Here is an 18657-nt window from a genome sequence, read left to right on the forward strand (position 1 = left end):
AGACATGAGTCCCATGCTCTCCACACCACTGGAGTCAAGCTATCCAGGCTGATGACGGCTTATAGCCAGAAACCAGTCCTTGGATGCTTGATTCCGGTCTATGAAAGACATGGCTTGGCAGTTCGGGCTGGACTGTTACCATGAGGCACAGGGTCAAGGCTGATTTGCATATGGCCATGTCTGACCTGGGGTGGTGTGTAGTGCAAAAGACGATGGATTTAGGCCCAGATCTCTGTACTGGGGTGAATGTATGACATTGTTCTGCATTCTGTCCATCAATTGTTATTTTTGCATTTGTCACCCCGAGTGGGATGGGTATGCTCAGACGTGAGTCCCATGCTCTCCACACCACTGGAGTCAAGTTATCCTGACTGAAGAAGGCTGATAGCCAGAAACCGCTCCTAGGATGCTTGATTCCGGTCCAGGAAAGACATGGCTTGGCAGTTCGGGCTGGACTGTTCCCATGAGGCACAGGGTCAAGGCTGATTTGCATATTTCCATGTCTGAACTGGGGTGGTGTGGAGTGCAAAAAAACGATGGATTTAGGCCCAGATCTCTGTACTGGGGTGAATGTATGACATTGTTCTGCATTCTGTCCTTCAACTGTTGTTTTGCATTTGTCACCCAGAGTGGGATGGGTATGCTCAGACGTGAGTGCCATGCTCTCCACACCACTGGAGTCAAGCTATCCTGGCTGAAGATGGCTGATAGGCAGAAACCGGTCCTAGGATGCTTGATTCCGGTCCAGGAAAGACATGGCTTGGCAGTTCGGGCTGGACTTTTCCCATGAGGCACAGGGTCAAGGCTGATTTACATATGGCCATGTCTGAACTGGGGTGGTGTGGAGTGCAAAGGATTTAGGCCCAGATCTCTGTACTGGGGTGAATGTATGACATTGTTCTGCATTCTGTCCATCAATTTTTGTTTTTGCATTTGTCACCCCGAGTGAGATGGGTATGCTCAGACGTGAGGCCCGTGCTCTCCACACCACTGGAGTCAAGCTATCCAGGCTGATGATGGTTGATAGCCGGAAACCGGTCCTTGGATGCTTGATTCCGGTCCAGGAAAGACATGACTTGGCAGTTCGGGCTGGACTGTTCCCATGAGGCACAGGGTCAAGGCTGATTTGCATATGGCCATGTCTGACCTGGGGTGGTGTGGAGTGCAAAAACACAATGGATTTAGGCCCAGATCTCTGTACTGGGGTGAAGGTATGACATTGTTCTGCATTCTATCCATCAATTGTTGTTTTTGCGTTTGTCACCCCGAGTGGGATGGGTATGCTCAGACATGAGTCCCATGCTCTCCACACCAGTGGAGTCAAGCTATCCAGGATGATGGCGGCTGATAGTCAGAAACCGGTCCTTGGATGCTTGATTCCGGTCCAGGAAGGACATGGCTTGGCAGTTCGGGCTGGACTGTTCCCATGAGGCACAGGGTCAAGGCTGATTTGCATATAGCCATGTCTGACCTGGGGTGGTGTGGAGTGCAAAAAAAGATGGATTTAGGCTCAGATCTCTGTACTGGGGTGAATGTATGACATTGTTCTGCATTCTGTCCATCAATTGTTGTTTTTGCATTCGTCACCCCGAGGGGGATGGGTATGCTCAGACGTGAGTCCCATGCTCTCCACACCACTGGAGTCAAGCTATCCAGGCTGATGACGGCTGATAGCCAGCAACCAGTCCTTGGATGCTTGATTCCGGCCTATGAAAGACATGGCTTGGCAGTTCGGGCTAGATTCTTCCCATGAGGCACAGGGTCAAGGCTGATTTGCATATGGCCATGTCTGACCTGGGGTGGTGTGGAGTGCAAAAACACGATGGATTTAGGCCCAGATCTCTGTACTGGGGTGAAGGTATGACATTGTTCTGCATTCTATCCATCAATTGTTGTTTTTGCATTTGTCACCCCGAGTGGGATGGGTATGCTCAGACATGAGTCCCATGCTCTCCACACCACTGGAGTCAAGCTTTCCAGGGTGATGACGGCTTATATCCAGGGACCAGTCCTTGGATGCTTGATTCCGGTCTATGAAAGACATGGCTTGGCAGTTCGGGCTGGACTGTTCCCATGAGGCACAGGGTCAAGGCTGATTTGCATATGGCCATGTCTGACCTGTGGTGGTGTGTAGTGCAAAAAAACGATGGATTTAGGCCCAGATCTCTGTACTGGGGTGAATGTATGACATTGTTCTGCATTCTGTCCATCAATTGTTGTTTTTGCATTTGTCACCCCGAGTGGGATGGGTATGCTCAGACGTGAGTCCCATGCTCTCCATACCACTGGAGTCAAGCTATCCTGGCTGAAGACGGCTGATAGCCAGAAACCAGTCATAGGATGCTTGATTCCGGTCCAGGAAAGACATGGCTTGGCAGTTCGGGCTGGACTGTTCCCATGAGGCACAGGGTCAAGGCTGATTTGCATATTGCCATGTCTGAACTGGGGTGGTGTGGAGTGCAAAAAAACGATGGATTTAGGCCCAGATCTCTGTACTGGGGTGAATGTATGACATTGTTCTGCATTCTGTCCATCAACTGTTATTTTGTATTTGTCACCCCGAATGGGAAGGGTATGCTCAGACGTGAGTCCCATGCTCTCCACACCACTAGAGTCAAGCTATCCTGGCTGAAGACGGCTGATAGCCAAAAACCGGTCCTAGGATGCATGATTCCGGTCCAGGAAAGACATGGCTTGGCAGTTCGGGCTGGACTGTTCCCATGAGGCACAGGGTCAAGGCTGATTTGCATATGGCCATGTCTGACCTGGGGTGGTGTGGAGTGCAAAAAAACGATGGATTTAGGCCCAGATCTCTGTAGTGGGGTGAATGTATGACATTGTTCTGCATTCTGTCCATCAATTGTTGTTTTTGCATTTGTCACCCTGAGTGGGATGGGTATGCTCAGACGTGAGTCCCATGCTCTCCATACCACTGGATTCAAGCTATCCAGGCTGATGACGGCTGATAGCCAGAAACCGGTCCCTGGATGCTTGATTCCGGTGCAGGAAAGACATGGCTTGGCAGTTCGGGCTGGACTGTTCCAATGAGGCACAGGGTCAAGGCTGATTTGCATATGGCCATGTCTGAACTGGGGTGGTGTGGAGTGCAAAAAAACTATGGATTTAGGCCCAGATCTCTGTACTGGGGTGAATGTATGACATTGTTCTGCATTCTGTCCATCAATTGTTGTTTTTGCATTTGTCACCCCGAGTGGGATGGGTATGCTCAGACGTGAGTCCCATGCTCTCCACACCACTGGAGTCAAGCTATCCTGACTGAAGACTGCTGATAGCCAGAAACCGGTCCTAGGATGTTTGATTCCGGTCCAGGAAAGACATGGCATGGCAGTTCGGGCACGACTGTTCCTATGAGGCACAGTGTCAAGGCTGATTTGCATATGGCCATGTCTGAACTGGGGTGGTGTGGAGTGCAAAAAAACGATGGATTTAGGCCCAGATCTCTGTACTGGGGTGAATGTATGACATTGTTCTGCATTCTGTCCATCAATTGTTGTTTTTGCATTTGTCACCCCGAGTGGGATGGGTATGCTCAGACGTTAGTCCCATGCTCTCCACACCACTCGAGTCAAGCTATCCTGGCTGAAGACGGCTGATAGCCAGAAACCCGTCCTAGGATGCTTGATTCCGGTCCAAGAAAGACATGGCTTGGCAGTTCGGGCTGGACTGTTCCCATGAGGCAGTGTCAAGGCTGATTTGCATATGGCCATGTCTGACCTGGGGTGGTGTGGAGTGCAAAAAAACGATGGATTTAGGCCCAGATCTCTGTACTGGGGTGAATGTATGACACTTTTCTGCATTCTATCCATCAATTGTTGTTTTTGCATTTGTCACCCCGAGTGGGATGGGTATGTTCAGACGTGAGTCCCATGCTCTCCACACCACTGGAGTCAAGCTATCCAGGATGATGACGGCTGATAGCCAGAAACTGGTACTTGGATGCTTGATACCGGTCCAGGAAAGACATGGCTTGGCAGTTCGGGCTGGACTGTTCCCATGAGGCACAGGGTCAAGGCTGATTTGCATATAGCCATGTCTGAAGTGGGGTGGTGTGGAGTGCAAAAATAACGATGGATTTAGGCCCAGATCTCTGTACTGGGGTGAATGTATGACATTGTTCTGCATTCTGTCCATCAATTGTTGTTTTTGCATTTGTCACCCCGAGTGGGATGGGTATGCTCAGACGTGAGTCCCATGCTCTCCACACCACTGGAGTCAAGCTATCCAGTCTGATGACGGCTGATAGCCAGCAACCAGTCCTTGGATGCTTGATTCCGGCCTATGAAAGACATGGCTTGGCAGTTCGGGCTGGACTGTTCCCATGAGGCACAGGGTCAAGGCTGATTTGCATATGGCCATGTCTGACCTGGGGTGGTGTGGAGTGCAAAAAAACGATGGATTTAGGCCCAGACCTCTGTACTGGGGTGAATGTATGACATTGTTCTGCATTCTGTCCATCAATTGTTGTTTTTGCATTTGTCACCCCGAGGGGGATGGGTATGCTCAGACGTGAATCCCATGCTCTCCACACCACTGGAGTCAAGCTCTCCAGGATGATGACGGCTGACAGCCAGAAACCGGTCCTTGGATGCTTTATTCCGTTCTAGGAAAGACATGGCTTGGCAGTTCGGGCTGGACTGTTCCCATGAGGCACAGGGTCAAGGCTGATTTGCATATAGCCATGTCTGACCTGGGGTGGTACGGAGTGCAAAAAAACGATGGATTTAGGCCCAGATCTCTGTACTGGGGTGAATGTATGACATTGTTCTGCATTTTGTCCATCAATTGTTTTTTTTGCATTTGTCACCCCGAGTGGGATGGGTATGCTCAGACGTGAGTCCCATACTCTCCACACCACTGGAGTCAAGCTATCCAGGATGATGACGGCTGATAGCCAGAAACCGTTCCTTGGATGCTTGATTCCGGTCCAGGAAAGACATGGCTTGGCAGTTCGGGCTGGAGTGTTCCCATGAGGCACAGGGTCAAGGCTGATTTGCATATAGCCATGTCTGAACTGGGGTGGTGTGGAGTGCAAAAAAACGATGGATTTAGGCCCAGATCTCTGTGCTGGGGTGAATGTATGACATTGTTCTGCATTCTGCCCATCAATTGTTGTTTTTGCATTTGTCACCCAGAGTGGGATGGGTATGCTTAGACGTGAGTCCCATGCTCTCCACACCACTGGAGTCAAGCTATCCAGTCTGATGACGGCTGATAGCCAGAAACGAGTCCTTGGATGCTTGATTCCGGCCTATGAAAGACATGGCTTGGCAGTTCGGGCTGGACTGTTCCCATGAGGCACAGGATCAAGGCTGATTTGCATATGGCCATGTCTGACCTGGGGTGGTGTGGAGTGCAAAAAAACAATGGATTTAGGCCCAGACCTCTGTACTGGGGTGAATGTATGACATTGTTCTGCATTCTGTCCTTCAACTGTTGTTTTGCATTTGTCACCCAGAGTGGGATGGGTATGCTCCGACGTGAGTGCCATGCTCTCCACACCACTGGAGTCAAGCTATCCTGGCTGAAGACGGCTGATAGGCAGAAACCGGTCCTAGGATGCTTGATTCCGGTCCAGGAAAGACATGGCTTGGCAGTTCGGGCTGGACTTTTCCCATGAGGCACAGGATCAAGGCTGATTTACATATGGCCATGTCTGAACTGGGGTGGTGTGGAGTGCAATGGATTTAGGCCCAGATCTCTGTACTGGGGTGAATGTATGACATTGTTCTGCATTCTGTCCATCAATTTTTGTTTTTGCATTTGTCACCCCGAGTGGGATGGGTATGCTCAGACGTGAGTCCCATGCTCTCCACACCACTGGAGTCAAGCTATCCAGACTGATGATGGCTGATAGCCGGAAACCGGTCCTTGGATGCTTGATTCTGGTCCAGGAAAGACATGACTTGGCAGTTCGGGCTGGACTGTTCCCATGAGGCACAGGGTCAAGGCTGATTTGCATATGGCCATGTCTGACCTGGGGTGGTGTGGAGTGCAAAAACACGATGGATTTAGGCCCAGATCTCTGTACTGGGGTGAAAGTATGACATTGTTCTGCATTCTATCCATCAATTGTTGTTTTTGCATTTGTCACCCCGAGTGGGATGGGTATGCTCAGACATGAGTCCCATGCTCTCCACACCAGTGGAGTCAAGCTATCCAGGATGATGGCGGCTGATAGTCAGAAACCGGTCCTTGGATGCTTGATTCCGGTCCAGGAAGGACATGGCTTTCTCAGTTTGGGCTGGACTGTTCCCATGAGGCACAGGGTCAAGGCTGATTTGCATATAGCCATGTCTGACCTGGGGTGGTGTGGAGTGCAAAAAGACGATGGATTTAGGCTCAGATCTCTGTACTGGGGTGAATGTATGACATTGTTCTGCATTCTGTCCATCAATTGTTGTTTTTGCATTTGTCACCCCGAGGGGGATGGGTATGCTCAGACGTGAGTCCCATGCTCTCCACACCAGTGGAGTCAAGCTATCCAGGAGGATGGCGGCTGATAGCCAGAAACGGGTCCTTGGATGCTTGATTCCGGTCCAGGAAGGACATGGCTTGGCAGTTCGGGCTGGACTGTTCCCATGAGGCACAGGGTCAAGGCTGATTTGCATATAGCCATGTCTGACCTGGGGTGGTGTGGAGTGCAAAAAAACGATGGATTTAGGCCCAGATCTCTGTTCTGGGGTGAATGTATGACATTGTTCTGCATTCTGTCCATCAATTGTTGTTTTTGCATTTGTCACCCCGAGGGGTATGGGTATGCTCAGACGTGAGTCCCATGCTCTCCACACCACTGGAGTCAAGCTTTCCAGGGTGATGACGGCTTATAGCCAGGAACCAGTCCTTGGATGCTTGATTCCGGTCTATGAAAGACATGGCTTGGCAGTTCGGGCTGGACTGTTCCCATGAGGCAGAGGGTCAAGGCTGATTTGCATATGGCCATGTCTGACCTGGGGTGGTGTGTAGTGCAAAAAAACGATGGATTTAGGCCCAGATCTCTGTACTGGGGTGAATGTATGACATTGTTCTGCATTCTGTCAATCAATTGTTGTTTTTGCATTTGTCACCCCGAGTGGGATGGGTATGCTCAGACGTGAGTCCCATGCTCTCCACACCACTGGAGTCAAGCTATCCTGGCTGAAGAAGGCTGATAGCCAGAAACCGGTCCTAGGATGCTTGATTCCGGTCCAGGAAAGACATGGCTTGGCAGTTCGGGCTGGACTGTTCCCATGAGGCACAGGGTCAAGGCTGATTTGCATATGGCCATGTCTGAACCGGAGTGGTGTGGAGTGCAAAAAAACGATGGATTTAGGCCCAGATCTCTGTACTGGGATGAATGTATGACATTGTTTAGCATTCTGTCCATCAACTGTTGTTTTGCATTTGTCACCCCGAGTGGGATGGGTATGCTCAGACGTGAGTCCCATGCTCTCCATACCACTGGAGTCAAGCTATCCTGGCTGAAGACGGCTGATAGCCAGAAACCGGTCATAGGATGCTTGATTCCGGTCCAGGAAAGACATGGCTTGGCAGTTCGGGCTGGACTGTTCCCATGAGGCACAGGGTCAAGGCTGATTTGCATATTGCCATGTCTGAACTGGGGTGGTGTGGAGTGCAAAAAAACGATGGATTTAGGCCCATATCTCTGTACTGGGGTGAATGTATGACACTGTTCTGCATTCTGTCCATCAACTGTTATTTTGCATTTGTCACCCCGAATGGGAAGGGTATGCTCAGACGTGAGTCCCATGCTCTCCACACCACTAGAGTCAAGCTATCCTGGCTGAAGACGGCTGATAGCCAGAAACCGGTCCTAGGATGCATGATTCCGGTCCCGGAAAGACATGGCTTGGCAGTTCGGGCTGGACTGTTTCCATGAGGCACAGGGTCAAGGCTGATTTGCATATGGCCATGTCTGACCTGGGGTGGTGTGGAGTGCAAAAAAACGATGGATTTAGGCCCAGATCTCTGTACTGGGGTGAATGTATGACATTGTTCTGCATTCTGTCCATCAATTGTTGTTTTTGCATTTGTCACCCCGAGTGGGATGGGTATGCTCAGACGTGAATCCCATGCTCTCCACACCACTGGAGTCGAGCTATCCAGTCTGATGACGGCTGATAGCCAGAAACCAGTCCTTGGATGCTTGATTCCGGCCTATGAAAGACATGGCTTGGCAGTTCGGGCTGGACTGTTCCCATGAGGCACAGGGTCAAGGCTGATTTGCATATGGCCATGTCTGACCTGGGGTGGTGTGGAGTGCAAAAAAACGATGGATTTAGGCCCAGATCTCTGTACTGGGGTGAATGTATGACATTGTTCTGCATTCTGTCCATCAATTGTTGTTTTCGCATTTGTCACCCCGAGTGGGATGGGTATGCTCAGACGTGAGTCCCATGCTCTCCACACTACTGGAGTCAAGCTATCCATGATGATGCCGGCTGATAGCCAGAAACCGGTCCTTGGATGCCTGATTCCGGTCCAGGAAAGATATGGCTTGGCAGTTCGGGCTGGACTGTTCCCTTGAGGCACAGGGTCAAGGCTGATTTGCATATAGCCATGTCTGAAGTGGGGTGGTGTGGAGTGCAAAAAAACGATTGATTTAGGCCCAGATCTCTGTACTCCGGTGAATGTATGACATTGTTCTGCATTCTGTCCATCAATTGTTGTTTTTGCATTTGTCACCCCGAGTGGGATGGGTATGCTCAGACGTGAGTCTCATGCTCTCCACACCACTGGAGTCAAGCTATCCAGTCTGATGACGGCTGATAGCCAGCAACCAGTCCTTGGATGCTTGATTCCGGCCTATGAAAGACATGGCTTGGCAGTTCGGGCTGGACTGTTCCCATGAGGCACAGGGTCAAGGCTGATTTGCATATGGCCATGTCTGACCTGGGGTGGTGTGGAGTGCAAAAAAACGATGGATTTAGGCCCAGACCTCTGTACTGGGTTGAATGTATGACATTGTTCTGCATTCTGTCCATCAATTGTTGTTTTTGCATTTGTCACCCCGAGGGGGATCGGTATGCTCAGACGTGAGTCCCATGCTCTCCACACCACTGGAGTCAAGCTCTCCAGGATGATGACGGATGATAGCCTGAAACCGGTCCTTGGATGCTTGATTCCGGTCCAGGAAAGACATGGCTTGGCAGTTCGGGCTGGACTGTTCCCATGAGGCACAGGGTCAAGGCTGATTTGCATATAGCCATGTCTGACCTGGGGTGGTACGGAGTGCAAAAAAACGATGGATTTAGGCCCAGATCTCTGTACTGGGGTGAATGTATGACATTGTTCTGCATTCTGTCCATCAATTGTTATTTTTGCATTTGTCACACCGAGTGGGATGGGTATGCTCAGACGTGAGTCCCATGCTCTCCACACCACTGGAGTCAAGCTATCCAGGATGATGACGGCTGATAGCCAGAAACCGTTCCTTGGATGCTTGATTCCGGTCCAGGAAAGACATGGCTTGGCAGTTCGGGCTGGACTGTTCCCATGAGGCACAGGGTCAAGGCTGATTTGCATATAGCCATGTCTGAACTGGGGTGGTGTGGAGTGCAAAAAAACGATGGATTTAGGCCCAGATCTCTGTGCTGGGGTGAATGTATGACATTGTTCTGCATTCTGCCCATCAATTGTTGTTTTTGCATTTGTCACCCCGAGTGGGATGGGTATGCTTAGACGTGAGTCCCATGCTCTCCACACCTTTGGAGTCAAGCTATCCAGTCTGATGACGGCTGATAGCCAGAAACGAGTCCTTGGATGCTTGATTCCGGCCTATGAAAGACATGGCTTGGCAGTTCGGGCTGGACTGTTCCCATGAGGCACAGGATCAAGGCTGATTTGCATATGGCCATGTCTGACCTGGGGTGGTGTGGAGTGCAAAAAAACAATGGATTTAGGCCCAGACCTCTGTACTGGGGTGAATGTATGACATTGTTCTGCATTCTGTCCATCAATTGTTGCTTTTGCATTTGTCACCCCGAGTGGGAGGGATATGCTCAGACGTGAGTCCCATGCTCTCCATACCACTGGAGTCAAGCTATCCAGGCTGATGACGGCGGATAGCCAGAAACCGGTCCTTGGATGCTTGATTCCGGTCCAGGAAAGACATGGCTTGGCAGTTCGGGCTGGACTGTTCCCATGAGTCACAGGGTCAAGGCTGATTTGCATATGGCCATGTCTGACCTGGGGTGGTGTGGAGTGCAAAAAAAGGATGGATTTAGGCCCAGATACCTGTACTGGGGTGAATGTATGACATTGTTCTGCATTCTGTCCATCAATTGTTGTTTTTGCACGGAGTGTGTACCACAAGCACAAGTGTCACAGATGACCTCTTCTGCCTGTGTGTCACTCTGCAGCTGTTAGTGTCGTGCTAGAACTGCTGTCTTGTGCGAGTGATGACGTCATCAGCAAGGGACTTTTTTTACATTTGGTCCTGCACAGTTTGTGACAGTTGGATCTGTGCAGGACTCCATATTTTGCAGATTACCATGCAGCATTGAGCTGACAAAATTTAAGTAAATCCGGGGTTCACTGTTTTCTTAAAATTCCACCTTCTGCAGAGAAATCTTTTGAACGAAGATATAGAAAATGTGTCAAAAATTGCTGCAGAAGTCTCAATGTTCACACAAATGTCCTGAAGAGAAGCACTTGGCATTATGCACTGATGTAAACATTTCCTGAGACGTTCTGTAAGTGTGGTTTCAGGATCATCAAGGCAGAAATGCATGGCAAAAGTAATATTACAGGAGGAGCTGTAACACCGATATGCAACAAAAGATGATCCTTTATGCACCACTCTGAGCATTGATTTATGTTCTTGTTCTCGACCCCACTGACACTGTTCAGGACTATGGACAGCTTGAATCCAATGATTGGCCAATGCTGCCCCTTTTCCATAGTACAAGACTGCCTTGAGCTTCTAGGTCAGCTTTGGGTAGACTTGCTGAACACATTCCTACTTCCAGAAAGTTCTGAAAAATATTTGAAAGGGGCACAACCAAATAAAACTTGACTTATTTGGCTAATTCATGAAAATATTGGTAGCCACGCATTTCCAGGTTCCTGTTGCTGTCCTCCACCTTGTGGCCAGTTCTCAGTCGGATCTTGGAGCCTTCTACAAACAGTCGTGTTTCTACATGACATCACAGCAGTCTTCAGCCACCACTGTCGGAAGGGGGTGCAGATGGGGTAAACCTCCCCAGTCCCCGCTCCTTGTTGTGGCGCTCAATGGGCATTACTGTCTGATGTTGGGTCATTGTAATCATAGCCTGTGCTGTGGTGTGGAGTAGTGTGGCTCACTGGTTAGAGGCGGCAGACCCGGAAGCAGAGAACGGCCCGGGACCAGAGTTCTATCCCCGTCGCGGCAGGGTCGTGGACCAGGGTCAGCGGACTTGATAATTCTCACTTCGGTGCCTACTCTAACCAGGGATCACACTCGGCAACTCTGGGCATTAGCTTGCCTCATCTCCACAACGGCCGCCCACATACACCGGGGATGCCTGGTTTTACCTTGGAGATACCCAGCAGGGATTATCTCACAGGGATAGCCAGGACGGGTTCCCCAGCGGTCTACAGCGCCACGACCACTCATTGCTGGGGTAGCCATGCGCTTTACAAGCTAACCTAACATAACATATGAAACAGGTCATGCCCACCCTGAGAAGTTGTGCTTCATGCTGACTGAGTGTGGGTTATACAGAATCCTTGAGACCATGCATACGCCCAAGTATCTTACGGCTGGCTACCATTGCCAATAGGGTAGTGGTCATGTATGCATTGTGGGTGTGTCCCACTATTCATCGCGGCCTTGCCTGTGCTGCATCCTGTCTGGAAGGGCTGCACAGCGGAGGCTGAGGAGAAGAGCTCTAAACTCATACTGGACCTCTCGCCTCGCTGCTGCAGGTGTCGTTGACCGCCACTTTATTTGCAGCAAAGGAATTACCTTTTACATTGAAAAACAGTGTTTTGTATTGTTTCACTTTCGTGCATTACTTTAGATCACTGCACTGGTTGACCTTTATTAGAATTAGTGAATCGATTTTATTGATGACTCAAGAGGAAATTCTGTTATCTAATGCCTCTTATGTGACCCTTTTTTTATTAATACTAAGTAACAATATGGTTGATTAAACTATATGCAAAATAGAGTGTTGTACATTGAATATCCTGCACAGAATTATTTTTAAGGTGCTCTGAGACGTGGTGGTCATTGGAAAGGAGTCACAGTGCATAAAAGTAATTGACTAGGGCTGCACAGACTGGTCAAGCTGGGAAGCCAGACTCTAAACCAGGTTTCCTATTGAACATTGTTCATTGTAGCCACTGGATTTGCAGTACTTTCTTCTCTTCTTGTATTAGTGACCCAAGAGGCAAGCTGGTGTTCTTTTCCCCCCAATACAAGGTTTTTATTGTTGTTACAATTGGAACGGTTTGTTCAACTAAGTCGTATAGATTAGTTATGCAGGAGAGGTTTCCATGCAGTGTGAGTTCTAAACTGAATTATTTCGGGTTGCTCTCAAATGTGATTATCATGGAAATGGATTGCCCATGGTTTGGTTAAGCTAAGAACCTGGGGTTAGAACCAAGGGCCTCATTACGATGGTGGTCAGACTTACGTCGGATCGCCATCGTATCGGAGATGGGACCGCCCGACTTGCTGTCGGTGGTCCTGCCAATGGTATTACAATGCAACTGCCTTCAATGCAATCAAAAAGTGTATCTTTTTGCATTGTGGCATGTGCTTTGGGCTGCAGCAAACGCCACAGTACAAAAAATACACTTGTAGCAAATCCCTGCACTATGTGGCAGGCACATGGCGGGGCATGCCATATAGTGCAGGGATATGTAGAGGGGCACCATAAGGGCCCCCCAAAACCCAAAAAGTGAGGGACAGGGGAGAAGGGGGACCCACTATGGGCCCCCAATTTCCCTTTCCACAGGCCAGCGGTGAGGGACATCATAATCCCTATGGCGGTGCCTGGCAGGCATTGGCACCATAGTAGGCATTCAAGTTCCCTCCGAAGGTCTGACGGGCTCCTTAAGGCCATCTGATCCATGGCAGTCAGTCTCTCTGACCGCCACCCATCTGCCTGCCATTCTATTGGGGAGGGCAGAAAAAATGGTTACGATAGCGGCTGGTACTGCCACTAACGTGCTGTTGGTGGCGGCCCCACCGTCATCATAATCAGGCCCCAAGTTCTCTCTGTCACACCCCCAAAACTAGTTTTTACCTCAGGCCCCACAAAAGCTTCTAAATGGTACATCTTCATGTTTTCGGCCTCTTTGGAGAGTATAGTCAGACTAGTCCTGTATTTTGTATGCTTCTTGCTACCAAGTAGCGTTTTAAACCAGTCCCTGCCCACTTCCTACTTTCAGAGATGCTTCTTCTCCCTGAGTCTTTTTGATTTTTTCATTGACTTCTTGACCCACGTGGTCTGCCAACTAGATCTTTCCATTGTGGATTCTAACATAACATTTTGTACGGAGAAGTGTTGCTCAATGGTTAGAGCGGCAGACCCTGATGCAGAGGTATAGCCCGGGACCAGGGTTCAATTCCCCGCCTCGGCGGGTCTTGGGCTCAAAATTCCACAGACCTGATAATTCTCGCCTCGGTGCCTATTCCAATCATGGAGTCCCACTCTGCAACTCTGGGCAATAGCTTGCTTAATCTCCACTTCGGCCCCCACAACGCTAAGGATGCCTGGCCTCCACGTTGGGGGTGCCCAGGAGTGGACACCTCACAGGGAAAGCCAGGGTTCTACAGCGGTATTCGTACAAGCACCTTGAGTCCCTTGCGGGTGAGTAGTGCGCTACACAAGTATCAATTTACAATTTTACAATTTTAGTCTCTAGAATACTTAGGGCCTGATTTGTAGCTTGGCAGTATAGATACTCAGTCGCAACATCAATAGAGTATCCATACACAAAAAAATATGGGCCGGCCGCCCACCCAATTTAAATACAGGGGAACCTTTGGTAAATTATGGCGTCGACTACTCCGTGTCCCCCGTGATTAAACTCCTCTGCCTCCCAGAAGGAGTAAGGTCTGTCAGAGGTTTATCTCAAATTACACCCTAATAATTTATATGGGCAGAAATAGAGGTCAGTTTTTCCTGCCAGTCAAATCCAGGAAAACCCTGGTGGAAAGGGGCAGTGAAAAATAGAATGTGCTTCAATCCCCTTGGGAAAATACTCTCATGGTGAGAGCAATGTTGTCTTTTGGTAAAAAGAAATCCCGCTTTGGGATTTTCTTTTTGAATGTAAAAAAGAAAATAGTTTGCCCTACACCTCCATTGTGCTTGCCAAAGCCATGCCTCTAATTGCAAAACGCATTGACTGTGGTTCCTGGCAATGCTTTTAGAAATAACCACCAAATTGGTGGTCAGTTCATAATTTGATGGGTGGAGGTACAGTGGAGGCAACAGAGTAAATGACTCAATCGCCTTACCTGCCAAACTTCCTTCAGCCAAATTATAAAACCGACCCTTGCTGTCACTTGTCATACCTCCCCATGTATTAGTAAATCTGGTCCTAGCATTTTGTTCTGCTGGTTACTTTACACTTCTCAGACTTTGTTGCTTTTTTCCAATCTTTGTTTTAAGTGCATTTATGATGAATATTATGCCTGACACATTTCTATTCAAGTAAATATTTATTTCTGATTCTTTTTTCAGCTTGTGCCTCTGGTACATACAAGATGTCGGCAGGGGAGACTTCCAAATGTGATCCATGCCCACGTCACAGTTACACACCCAATACTGCCTCCACAGTGTGCAATTGCCAAAATGGATTTTACCGAACGACTACAGAATCCCCCAAGGATCCTTGCACAGGTAAGGCACAATTTGAGAACTCTGTGGGGGCCATGATGCAAGTGAAGCTCACAGCTGTGATGTGGCAGCAGTGAGTAAGTAGGTTGTGAAAAGTTGGTTATTGATCATACTCTGGTAATGGGTAAATACATAATATGGGGAATTATAGATTGGTAGTAGTAAATCAATCACAAATAAATCTTTATTTCACTAAATTTCATGACCTATAAAGTGCAAAAGAGTACATAAAATACATTTTACAGCTTATATAATATTAAAAGCTGAAACCATTAACCCTTTCCATGCGTCGGACAGCTCCTGACCATCCGACGTCACGGTGGGTGTGTGCGCAGGACAGCCAGGGGAAGTCCGAACCCCGCCCACTCATTATTCCGCCTGCACCGTGGCGTAATTTGCGTTATGGTCAAGCGGTTAAAATATTATTCTAATTAAAAGTGATACAATCAATAAATACATCTAAATTATCTTTAAATCATCATGAGGACAGAAACTAAACCATTCTTAAAAGCTATATCATTAAATCCATGTACACAGTGCTCCTGCAATTGTCACTGATCTATAGCTATCGGAGCTCTCCTGTTCTTCCAGGCAGCCCTCAAAAATGAGGTCAGGGAGTAACATACTAAGAGATTGGCCAGCATTTGGAGGAAATAGAGGGTTGGCCGACATTGTACAAAGTTGTAATATTTTAAAAATTAGGATTATAAATCTTCTCCTTCTGATTGGTAGCAGTCAATAACAGATTAGTTTTTCATCAAATAAATTCCAGCGACATTGTAGAGAATGAGCGTGTAATGTAGCTCCGAGAGACAAGTATCTCACTTGGAACCTCTACTCCTATGTGTTTCCTGCTTTTCTTGTCCCAGTGCAGTGAATAACCAGGTTTGAAATCTGGTATTATTGATAATGTATTCCAATGGAAATCAAACTCACAACATAGAGGCTGGGCAGTGATAGGGGATGTGGCATGGGAGAGGAGTTGGCCTAACGGCTAGGGCGCTCGACCTCGGACCTGGAGGAACTTCCTTGGCTGTCTCCTGTTAATTTGTCATAGCAATTTGATGATGATTGGCAGCTCTGGAGTTTGGTCCTCACACATGCATTAGGTTCATCACAACACGCCTTCTTACAGGAAAGAGTTTTTTTTTTCTCTACCAAAACACATAACAATGTGGTTTTGTTACTAATGTAAGGAAGTAAGGAGAATAACATTGGTTACTGTGAATTCATATTACAATATTCTTTCATCCACTAATTTAATGGTGATGCACACACCTGATGTGCACATCTGCATTCATTACAATCTGTCTGGATTATTTTCACATTTGTTTGATTTCTCAAGGCTCACACAGTTCTGCTATTATTCAGAAGAATATTGTCATCATGCAAATGGTGCTTCTTCCTCCTCCCTTTCTGGAGTTGCCTGATAAACCTATTATTGCCTGGAAAGATTGGTATAGGTCATTTAATATATATTTAGGAGCAATTGATGGCTTGCGATTTCGTGCAGAAAGAAAAAAGTTTATTTTATAACCCTGTTTGGGCAGAGCAGGTCAAAGTATTTTTGAACACTCACCTATTTCTACACCACCTGAAGAAGAAGATTTTGATGAATTTCAGGAGGCTGTTCTAAGATTGGAGAAAAGATTTGATACTGAAAAGTGTATTGTTGTCAGACGCTTAAAATTTTCTCTAAAGAATAAAAACAGGATGAATCAGAATAATCTTATGTGACTGCAGTAAGAATTTTAGCAGTCAATTGCGAATTTGAATAGTTTACTGAGCAACCTATATGGGACCAATTAGTAGTTAAGTGTCACAATAAGACTATCCAGGAGAAATTGTTATCCTTTAAAAAGTTATTGCTTTCTGAAGCGATTGATGCCACATCTATGTGAGTCTTCAAAAGAAAAAGTAAAGATTTTAAGGAAACACATAGAAGAGACAATTTTGGAAGTAAATACTAAATCACAAGTTGGCAAAGTTATGACCTCTAAGGTTCATTTTATGGAGGGTCTAATATCCAATAGCACATTTTGTGCTTGTTTTTATTGTGGATCTACCTGTCATGCAGCTAATTTCAAGTTATGTACTGCAGTTAAGAAAATATGCAGTTTGTGTGGTTCAATGGGACATTATGCAAAAATCTGAATGAAAAGAATCTTTCAAGTAAATGAAATACTTGACTGTACAGAAGAGGATGCATTGAAACAAGTTTGTCTGGTGACAAATATATCTTCTACGTACAATGATGCCCATGAAAATCCCACTGCTTTCATAGGAATATGGAATAAAGTTATCTGATTGTTGATGGATTTAGGAGCCAGAGTGACTATTATCACTTATTACAACAACAAAATAACGGTAGGGTAGGACCCGGGGGAATGTTTATAGACCAAACTCTGTGTATAACCCCAATACTGACATAACAACAACAAAATACCAGAGGGTCTCTAAAACAAATGATGTGTGTGAAAAACGCTTACAAATAAACTGCAATGAACCCAGTACAAAAAAAGGGGTTTCTATGACAGCCAAGTGGATGGTCAAAGATACCCATCAGTCACCACTCGGAACCGCCCTTCATCATTTGGGTTTCTTCCATCGCCATCTACCAAAGCAGGTCATTCTCAAAAAGAAAAAATCAAGGTGTAAATTGATTTCTTCAGTAGAGAGAACCGGTAGTATGGTATATCACTCCTTTGCTTGAATGAGTGAAAAAATGTGGGGCAACTGATGCAGTGCAGTGATAAAGGTGAGTTTAAATAATAATACAAAAAACGAAAAGTGTGTTAAAATTTGGATGAGGGAGTACAGAACAGATTTTATTCAGGTGATACTCACTCCACCAAAGTTAAAAGAGTTTTCATAAGGACAGTTTGAAAGTATATACTGCCTATAGATGGAAACAGGTCTACATGTTTCAGCAACCAGGGGACAGTTGTGTCCTTCCTTTCTTCAGGACCTTTACAATTCAACTAACTGCTACTGCAAAATTATAATATGCGCAAAAAATAGTCACGAGAACATATTACCAAGATAAGTGCATTTGTCACCTGAAGCATCTAGGTGACAGGGCCTTGTCTCCTTCTTAACAAGTTGTGTCGTTCACATAACTTGCAAGACATAAAAGCCTCACCCCACCTGGCAGCTTAATGGTACAAAAGTTTTCTTGAACTTGGATTTAAAGTCTGCTTACCATCAGATTTTCTTAGCTGAATCCTCAGGACAGCTTGCTGCATTTGTCACTCCAGATAGTATTTTTCAGTTTCGAAGGATGCCATTTGGTTTGACATCTGCTGCATCAGTTTTTCCGAGGGTTATGGAACAAATTTTAGGCGATATAGAAGGCGTTCTTATTTTTCAAGATGATGTATTAGTAGCGAGTGCAAATCAAGATGAACATATCCACAAGCTTAATGCAGTGTTGAGAAAATCAATGTCAATGGTTTGAGGTTAAGACAAGACAAATGTGGGTTTGTACAAGTTCAGTTGGAGTATTTGGGGTACGTTATGAGTACAGATTGCATCCCTCCTAAACCAGGTTTAGTTAAGCCTATTGAAGATGTTCCTGAGCCTTGTAACAGAGAACAGGTAAGGGTCTATATTGGTCTATATGATTTTTATGCTAAATGTTTTCAAAATTTTGCATTGGTTGTTGAACCTATTACCAGTCTTCTCAAAAAGAAAGTGGATTTTACATGAAGAAAATTAACAAAAGGAGGCTTTTACTCGAATTAAGAATGATTTATTGCAAGCCCCTTTAGTATAACCCTATGCTCCAGGCCTCCCTGTAAGTGTT

At 46.8% G+C, this 18657-nt stretch overlaps 1 protein-coding gene across 1 annotated transcript in view; it reads left to right on the forward strand.

The window, feature by feature from the left end:
• The window catches only part of LOC144767863 (ephrin type-B receptor 5-like), a 319076-nt gene that overhangs the window by 104032 nt on the left and 196387 nt on the right, over nt 1–18657 (forward strand). Inside the window, exon 4 of the mRNA XM_078651221.1 lies at nt 14697–14855. Within this exon, the coding sequence (XP_078507347.1) occupies nt 14697–14855 (159 nt within the window). The remainder of the gene's footprint in view (nt 1–14696; nt 14856–18657) is intronic.

Source organism: Lissotriton helveticus, chromosome 7, assembly GCF_964261635.1.
Source record: "Lissotriton helveticus chromosome 7, aLisHel1.1, whole genome shotgun sequence".
Lineage (NCBI taxonomy): Eukaryota > Metazoa > Chordata > Amphibia > Caudata > Salamandridae > Lissotriton > Lissotriton helveticus.